General features: G+C 60.9%; 1 protein-coding gene across 1 annotated transcript; it reads right to left on the bottom strand.

Annotated features, from left to right (window-relative positions):
- Positions 1–727: 727 nt before the first annotated feature.
- FAAH2 (fatty acid amide hydrolase 2) lies at positions 728–7,823 on the bottom strand. The gene is made up of 11 exons (XM_027904284.1): positions 7,623–7,823; positions 7,302–7,384; positions 6,909–7,042; positions 6,420–6,629; positions 6,049–6,168; positions 5,459–5,594; positions 4,593–4,710; positions 4,142–4,261; positions 3,113–3,224; positions 2,297–2,491; positions 728–1,715 (listed from the first exon to the last, which is right to left on the bottom strand). The coding sequence occupies exons 1-11, from the start codon at positions 7,821–7,823 to the stop codon at positions 1,540–1,542; spliced, it is 1,605 nt and encodes a 534-aa protein (XP_027760085.1). The 3' UTR covers positions 728–1,539.
- Between the last annotated feature and the right edge of the window lie 1,203 nt (positions 7,824–9,026).

Raw genomic sequence — 9,026 nt, forward strand, 5'->3', positions numbered from 1 at the left:
TTTCCCTTCCTTCCTTCCTTGTTGGCAGCGTCCCTGCGGGCCATGGGCGCTCAGCAGTGCCCTCTGCACGCCAAAGCCAAGACAAAGCCAGTGCCAGCACCCTGCTGTATGCTGCCTGCACCCCCTCCCAGGACCCTGCACCCCCCTGCAGGGACCATCAGAGGCCTGGGGACAGAGAGGATCATTGGGATTGGGCCAGGGGTAACATACAGCAGGGCAGACACAGGCCAGGACGTCCCTGCAAAACCAACACTAAGTTTTATCCTTGCCAAGACTAGTGCTGCAGGCTGGAAATGCAGGGCTGAGACCACAGCTCTGCCCTACAGACCCCAAGGGACCTGCATGTGGCTGTGCATCACCCCACGAACCCCAGGCCTTCTGCAGCCCTTTGGGACAGAAAGCAGCCTGACTCGAGCTTCCCAAGAGCTGTTGCAACCATTACAGGAGTAACAGAGCCATGGATGGCAGCACGTGGAGCTTGCTGGCACTCTTCAGCACTGCCAGGGCAGAGCAGTCACCATCAGCTAAGGCATTCCAAAACAAGAGGCCCACAGCGTCTGAGTGTCACCCCTAGGGCTGATGCCAGCACCTCCACTGCTGTCCCTGCACTGCTCCAACAGCCAGCAGCACTGGGCAGATCCCAAACATCCTGAGCAGAGAGGGGGCCAGTGCTCAGTGGGAGCTGGCAGGGTGACAGCCATCAGGAACAAGGACACATGGCCACAGCAGACTGTACAGGCTCTTTAATACCACACTCACTGAGAACACCTTGTGCTTGCTGTCCACCCAGAACAGCTCCCCACATCACTGCCCATGTCCACTCCTGGGGCAGAGGCCAGGCAGCTTGGCAGGGCAGGTGGCAGGGAAGAAACAGGCAGGAGATAATTTATCCAGTGCTACAAATGCTCTCAGAGCACCAGCTCCTTCTGGAGCTGCACACATGGCAGAGCCCAGCACCTCCAACACCACAGAGTACTGCTGGTGAGAAGGGCGTACGGCTCAGCCCAGCCCCCTCAGCCCCTCTCCCTTTTCGGTCAGAGGGGAGGGGGAACCCTGCAGCAGATTGGGGGGGTGCTGTGGGGGCTGCCAAGCCGGGGTGCAGCAGGCACAGTCCAGTCTTGTGGGCAGAGTCAGGCCAAGGAGGACCCTCATGTGCCCAGGGGGCCCCCAAGAGGGGCTGGGTGGCTGCCCCCCCAGCAGTCTGGCAGCATCTCCTGTGCTGAGGTCACACTCAGCATCTTCAAAGCAGCAAGGGTTACAGCGCTGGCCATCTCCACGGCCAGGAAAAGGTGGATGCCCACTGCAGGCAGGACATCCTCAGCCTGCAGCACTGGGGCTCCCGAGGGGCTCGGGGAGGGCAGGAGATCTCTCCCTGACAGAGGGTGCTGCAGGGATGAAGACTCCAGCAGCAACAGCTTGGCTGCCCCACGGCTGGAGGCACTGCCAGCTGCTCCCAGGAGGGCAGGGGGATGTGAAAGGAACATCAGCACCTGCCACCGCCTCGCTGGGCACCACCCTCTCCGTCCTTGCGTCCCAAGGCTAAGCTTTCCCTGGTAAAACCCATCCTCCGAAGGCCTTCTCCAGGTACTGGGCCACGGCCAGCGTCAGGTGGTCATTGTAGGCAGCTGCCACCAGCTGGATGCCCAGAGGAAGCCCCTCACTGCCCAGCCCCAGCGGGCACTGTGTCACCGGCAGGCCCAGGACGTTGAAGATGGCTGGAAGAGAGAAGGATGGATCAGAGCAAGCACAGTGACCGGGATACATCACCAGGATACACCCCGGGCAGGTGGTGCTGGGAGCTGGTGCTTGACACAGTGATGCAGAGACACGGTGACAAGGGACATCACTGGCCAGAGGTTCCCAGTGTCCACATCGTATCTGCAAAGAGCACCTACGATGGACGGCATGCCGAGATCTGGTTTGGGACACCACCCCTCCATCGCTCCAAAGCCAGGCAGCATCGACACCAGCACTAGCACCAAGGTGCTTGGGTCACAGGCAAGCCATGCAGGGAGCCCCAGACTGTACCCCAAGATATGTTGGCTCTCAGGTTCCTGCTAAACCACAGCAGCAGCTGGAAACACCTCTGGGGCACGGTGGCCCCTGAGATCAGACACATCACTCAGACCTGCCCTGCTGTGGACAGCAGGTAAAAGATGCCACGTGGCACAAAGCGTGACAACCCTTGCTGTGGAGCAGCCAGACCCCTAGAGCCCACCATCAGGAATGGGTACAACACCCTGGCTGCCAGCCTGGACAGCTCTACCTGCACCCCTCAAGAGCCAGAGCTGCTCACCTGTGTAGGCAAAGTTGAAGGGCATGCATATGGGGGAGTGGTGCTTGGGGGCGATGGTGGGGTGTGAGGGGTAGAGGAGCACCCCGTCCTGCCCCAGCAGTGCCTCCATCTCCTCCTGCAGGCTCTTCCCCATGCTCACCAGCTTGGCGTTCCCACTGTGGTTGAGCTTCATCAGCTTCTCCGTCAGCCCCAGGGCTGCAGGGAAAGGGTACAAAGAAGGACATAGAGTGAGAGGACTGTGGGCTATGTGGGGCAGAAAGCACATTGCCTGGCCACCCGCAGCATCCCCTAGCCCTAGTGCACCCCCTAAGTCCCCCTGCCCACCAGTGCCCACAGTGGATTGCTCCTGGCATGGCTCTGTGGGCAGCATCCCCCTAGCTCTGCCAAGGGAAGAGCTTTCAGCCTGCCCCTCACTTCCAGCTTTTCCAGCTGCTGGGGTTGAGCAGAGCTGGCAGAGCCGCCTCAGCACTCATTAGACAGCAGCCCAACTGCACTGATTAGGGTTCTCTGGTACCTGCTGCTATGAAACCAGATCAATGCAGACCCTGACTGGCTCCCTCTAGAGCCCCCAGCAGCTCTGACAGGGCTCACAGCAGGAGCTCATCATCCTCACTTCCTCTCCCAGGATACCCACTCCCATTCATCAAAGATCCAACCAACTCTCCCTCGAGCTTGTGTGTGACTCAAGGACACTGAATGTCATTACAAAACCAGGCTGAAACTGCTCAGCACAAACCCCAAGTCCCTTTGCTGTATTTAACAACTCATTTGCCCCACCGCTGCCTCTGCACTTCCCAAGGCTCCCCCCAGCCTCACCAATAGCTGGGAAGGTGTGAGAAGACATCCCCACGAGCCACTTCAGCAGCTCCCACAGCGGCCACACCGGCTTTCCGTGGTCCCCCAGCAGGTCTGTGAATCGCTCTGCCTCCTGTAACACACCCACTCCCCCTGTCAGCACCGCCAGCACCCAGCAGAGAGGCACAGGCTGAAAGGGACAGTGAAATTCCAGCTGCCCCATTATCCTGATGTGAGCCCTTGCCATCTTCACACAGGAGATGCCCTTCAGGAGTGCTCCGCAGCTCTAGCACCGATCCAGGGTGGCAGCAGGAGCACCTCTCCCTGCCAGAGACAGCAAGGAGAAGGGAGAGCCCCCAGAGCAGCACCTTCCAGCACCCAACTGACATGATGCAAGGGATGATGCTCTGGATAAGGTCCTGGAGGCATTTACTCCTGTGATATGGCCATGGGACCAGGAAGGAGGCAGAGGAGCGAGATGTGCCCTCCTTAGTGCATGGGGCTGCGTTGTTTCCCACCACTCCCCATGTACCAGGAATGCACAAGGTATGACACTCCTGAGAGAGTTTTTTTCTATAAAATACTTCCTGCACGCACAGAGCACAGCACAGTGGCTGCAATTCAAGGGAAAAATAACACAGGCAGGCCTGGTACTGGAAAGCTGCTAATGCCCTGCTTGTCCTGGCATCCTAAAGTGTTAATCCCAGCCAGCAACGTCAGAAGACGCAGCACAGAGCCAAGAGTGAGGCAGGACGCTCCCTGCTTGGCTGACTTACCAACCTGCATGAAGGTCAATGTTAAAGCGACCTTTCCCTCCCTATACCACATTGCTCCTCTGCTGGGAGCCACGGCCTCATCCCACGGGAGAGCAAGGGAGAAGGGGCTGTGCATCTTTGGGAAGAGATGAAGGGAGGACTGGGAGGACAAATGGAGCAGGGAAAGCCCCCAGGCAGGTCTGGGAAACCTACAACTCTGCACGGCTGGCCCCAGGCAGCTGATTCTTCCCTGCTGCCACCGAATTTGTGCCTTTGCCGGCTCGGTCTGACGCACCTGCCCATCGCTGTCCTTGGATGACATCATGGCTGACCAGATCTGGAAGGAATACTTCATCTTGTGGATGGACACATGCTGAACTTGGACCCCCAGGTCACTTTCAATGTGCTCCACCACCTGAAGGGAAGAGCAGGAAGGGTTTATTTCCATAAGGTTGTGAAGCGCTGCCATCAGCCCATGGAAAGTATAAAGAGGTCAAGGGCATCTGCTCACAAGATCTTCTCCTTGTTTCTTCTTTAGCACAGAAGAAAAGGTTTTTTCCACTTTTTAACCCCAGGAAGCACAGGACTGGAACAGAAAGCTGCCTCCCCAGCCCTCCATCCTGCCAGCCCCCGCAGGAGCCACACACAGAGCAGCTCCCTCTCCTCCCCAGGGCTCCTCTGACTGGTGTCCCCAGGTTCTGTCTTCAGGTTCACCCCAGTGAGAACCAACCTCTGCTCCTTCCTACCTTCTTTTGGGCCTGCAAGATCTCCTTGTCCACAGGTGACACAAAAACGGACCCGCCGTCATGATCCATGCAGTGGAATTTGATTTTCTCCAGTGACACTTTCTCATTCAGTTTCAGCCTGGGAAAGGGGCTTTGTCACAAACCCATCCCCGGCTCCTCCCCAGCTGCCAGAACTGCTCTCACACACGTTAATGTGTCCTCAGGAGACGCTGCTCTGCCTCCCAGGGTGGCAAGGTCAGACCCTGAGGACACACAGACAACCTGCCACCCACAGTCTGCCCAGCTGCTCTCCCGTCTCGTCAGTCCCAGCAAGTTCCCATCGAGAAAATCCTTCTCTCTCCGTAAGAACCTTGTGATTACAAACCCTGTCCACGGCCAAGGTTGGGATTGCACAAGAGCCGGCAAAAAACAGAAGTGGTAATGGCGAGAACAGCCACTCGCAGGCTGTGGCACAAAGGAGAGCTGCCCTGTCTGCCCCATCTCTGCTCTGCTCCTCACTGGCACCTGCACACAGCAGGCTCTTGGCTACACAGAACCGAACTGGCTGTGGTGTGGGATGGAAAACTCATCATTCAGCAACAGGAAAAAGGCCAGCCCTGGGAGGGGAGGGCCATGTGGGAAGCAGCTTGCAAGTGAAGAGGGAACCAACAGTCTGCCCATGGCTGCCTGTTCCCCAGAGCACGGGGGGGGTGGGAAGGACAGTCCCAGCTGCGAAGGTCCCGTTGAAGCCGGGGCAGAGGAAGGAAACCAGTAACAAACAAACTGGGCGGGGTGCAGATCTGTCTCGTACAAAGGGCTGACCCTCTGTGCACACCAGAGACCTGCTGACTCCAGCTCAGCAGCCGGGAGCAGCGGGAGCAACTCACTTGCTGACCCCGGGCCCGGCCATGACCCTCAGCACAGGCTCCAGGTCCTCGGCGTAGCGGCACATGGGTCCCGTGCACAGGAAGCTGGTCCGCACCCCGTGAGCGTTTGGGAACTGGCCGTCGTTGGGCACCACCCCTGCGAGCAGAGCAGACCTTGGGTACCACCCCGAGCATCGCCTCCAAACGAGGGCAGCCCTGCTGGGGGGAGCTTTGGGCACAGGGGGGTGCGGTTCCCCAGGGACTGCACACCTCACAAGTGCTGATGGCAAGGTGCACGGGGTGGGGGAGGGAGGAAAAGCACCCAGCCAGGGCAATGAGTGCCAATGGAGAAGCATCTCAACCTTGGGAAAACATCCCACGCTGAGGATGCAATACCTGGGTAAAGCCCCTCCCCATCTCCCACGCTCCTGGCATTCTGCCAAGCCTGGCTGTGCTCCTGCAGAGGGCTTGTCCCATGCAAGGAGTTACCTGACCCCTTACAGCAATCCCACCAGAGACCAGCATGGGGGCGTCCCAAATGGGTTCATCCCACAGCCCCCATTCCACCTCATGGCACTTCTGCTGGGGAGGAGACCCTCATGGCCCCTTACCTGTCGTGGGTTTATGGCCAAAGACTCCATTGAAGAAGGCAGGCATCCGGATGCTGCCGCCGATGTCAGAGCCCACACCTATGACTGAGCAGGCAGCTGCCAGGACACCGCCCTCCCCGCCTGCACAGGAGAAAACACGGCAAAACCCCACAGGTTTATGGTGCAAGTCATCCAGCAAAAGCAGGAGCACCTCCCAGTGACCCAGAGGGGAGGGGGCAGTCCACAGCAGCACTGAGGGAAGAGGCCTGGGAGCTCTGCAGGAGCCCAGGGACATATTAAAGCCATGTGCAGAGATTTCCAACCCTTCCCTTGCTGCATTTTAACCCGCCGGTCGTGCAGGACCGCCCTCGTGCCAAGGTGCCGGGGCTCACCTGAGCTGCCGCCCACGATTCTCTGCAGGTCGTAGGGGTTGTTGGTCCGCCCGTAGACCCTGTTGCTGGACTCATACCACATGCAGAGCTCACTGCAGTTGGTGACACCCAGCGGGATGGCACCCGCCTGCTTCAGCCGTGACACCACCGTGGCATCCGAGGTGGCGATCACGTTGCGGCGGTTGACCAAGCCAGAGGTGTTGGGCATCCCTGCGGCACCAAGGTTGACAGGAAGGTGTCAGGGCCAGCACCCCGACACCACCCAGGGCTGCAGGAAGGAGGTTGCCAGGGAGGGCTGCTCCTCTGGGGCACCACTAACTCTGCAGCACCTGTGTGCTACAAGTGAACACGGACACACAAGCCCAGGCAGCGCTTGGTGTGGACCAAGGAAAGGGAAACTGCTTCCCTCCAAGCACCTGCCACAGCCACCCACCACCCTGGGGAGCGAGTCACAACCTGTGAAGCAGAGAGGAACAAAGGCAAACCCACCATGGAGAGAAAAGGCCTCCTTGACAGTGATGGGAACCCCCAACAAGGGGAACTTCTCCTCCAGATAGTCATCACCAGGGCCTTCTGAAAGCAGTTTATCGACCTGCTGGGCTTCCTGCAGAGCCTCCTCAAACCTGCAATGAGGCAGCAGGTGATGTTCTGGCACTGGAGAGGTGAGCAGCGAGGTCCCCAAAGGGCGGGCAGACCCCACCTGCAGCAAGAGCCTGTGACAGGAGGTGAGACCGCCCGGTCTCTGCCGGAGGCGAGAGCATCACCCCGGCCGAGCCAGCGCCGGGAGCTCCGCACGGGGCTCCCCGTGCCTTCAGAGCATCCCCCTGGTCTGGGGGCCTGAAGGAGGGGGCAAGAGGGGGGAACCCCGCGCCCTCCGCTCACCTGTCCTTGACGACCGCGTTGATGAGGGGGTTCACCTCCTTGATCCTCTCCACGTACGCCTCCACCACCTCGATGCAGCTCACCTGGGCACGGAGCACGGGCGGGAACCGCCGTCAGGGGGGCGCTGGGGCGGCCGGGACGCTCCCGGTAACCACCCCCCCCCCCCCCCGCCGCCCCCGCCGAGACTCTCCGAGGGGGACACAGCGGTCACAGTCCCGTGGCTGCCCCCCCCCGGAGCCGGTCCCAGCTGTCCCCCCCCCTCCCTGGGTGGTACCTGCCGTGCCCGTCCCCCCCTCCCCCCCCCAGCCACCCAGGTGGTACCTGCCGCGCGCGGAGCAGCGCCGCGAGGCGGCGCGCGGGCAGCAGCAGGAGCTCGCGCCGCGGCGGCGGGACGGCGCGCGCGCCGGGCCCCGCACCGGGCCCCGCACCGGGCGGCGGGAGCAGCGCGAGCAGCGCGAGGCAGGCGCGCGACAGCAGCCGCAGCAGCAGCGCGAGCCACCGCTCCGCGCGCGACAGCGCCATGGCACCCGCGACACCGCAACCCGCGACACCGCACCGGCGACAGCGCGCCCCGCCCCGCCCCCGGCGCCGCGCGGAAGTGACGGCGCGTCTCCATGGCCACCGCGCCCGCCCCGCCCGCGGCTTGCGCGCGGGGCCCGTGCCCGGGGACGCCCGACACGGGGAGGGCCTGACACGGGCACCGGCCCAGACTCCCCCTCCCTCCCCCCCGGTGTGACACGGGCACCGGCCCGGACCCTCCCCCGGGGAGCGCAGCGCTGCCCCGCGCCCGGGCTGGGGGGCGCACCCGCTCTGCCCGTCCCTGGCCGTCCCACCTCTCCGCTCCGGGAATTGACCCCAATGGCTTCGTTATTACCAAAGGCTTAAAAAACCCACCAGGGGTTAGCAAGGACGCACAGAAAGCCGGAGTGGTTTTGCCGACTGTGTCGGGTGCGTGTTGTAACCGCCGGTTAACCCGAGATGCGCTGGCGCGGGGGGACAGCGGCGCTCCCGACGCGCGGGGTGTGCGGGGACCTGCGGGGTGCCGAGCCCGGCACTTCTGGGCGCATCCCGGGGGTTCTGGGGCTGATCCCAGCACCCCTGGGCACACCCTTGGAGCACCGGGGCCGAGCCCAGCACCGCTGGGTGTACCCGCAGTGCCCTTGGGCTGCCTGCTGGTCTGTGGAGGAGACACTTCCCTTTCATGCAGAGGTTGTCTGTCCACTTCCAAACTCAAACCTCAGGGCAAAAGTAATAAGAATTGGTAATGCTGGGGGGGAAATAGTGCCTTTTAAAGCAAGGATTTAAGCAGCATCTGAGAGGGCCTTACTGCATCTCTTCCCTTCCACAGAGTTGGCGATTGAATTATCAGTGCAAAGTGGGGCAGGTGAGGGGATTTCTTGTGTAAATCTTTTACGAGCATGAAATCAACGTGTCAGCGTTTATGGGACAATCTGCAGCTCACACACCCTGGGAGGGCATCGACCGACCTCTGTCCCCTGAAACCTAAGCTTTCATCGAAGTCATCTTGATAGTAGTTCTATTTTCACAAACTCTTATCAAGGTGCAAACGGAGGAGAGGAGAGAAGGGAAGGGAAAAAGCCACTTTCCTGCTTGGGGTTAGTTTCCTGTGCCCTGGGAAAGCACAGACAGCAGCTCTGTCTGCCTGGGTTTGGTCACCAGGTCACCAGCCTGAGGCGCTCCCAGCTTTGAAAGGTTAGGGTGTCC

The sequence above is a fragment of the Empidonax traillii genome, unplaced genomic scaffold (genome assembly GCF_003031625.1).
Source record: "Empidonax traillii isolate 1590-97213 ecotype Southwest subspecies unplaced genomic scaffold, ASM303162v1 scaffold1035:size206130, whole genome shotgun sequence".
NCBI classification, from domain to species: domain Eukaryota; kingdom Metazoa; phylum Chordata; class Aves; order Passeriformes; family Tyrannidae; genus Empidonax; species Empidonax traillii.

Coding starts and splice junctions, on each gene's coding strand:
- FAAH2 (XM_027904284.1), bottom strand. CDS start 7,823: ATGGCGCTGTCGCGCGCGGAGCGGTGGCTCGCGCTGCTGCTGCGGCTG. Junction 5,595..6,048: donor TGGCCATAAACCCACGACAG/GTAAGGGGCCAT, acceptor CTCTGCTCGCAG/GGGTGGTGCCCAACGACGGC. Junction 4,711..5,458: donor GCCGGGCCCGGGGTCAGCAA/GTGAGTTGCTCC, acceptor CCCCTTTCCCAG/GCTGAAACTGAATGAGAAAG.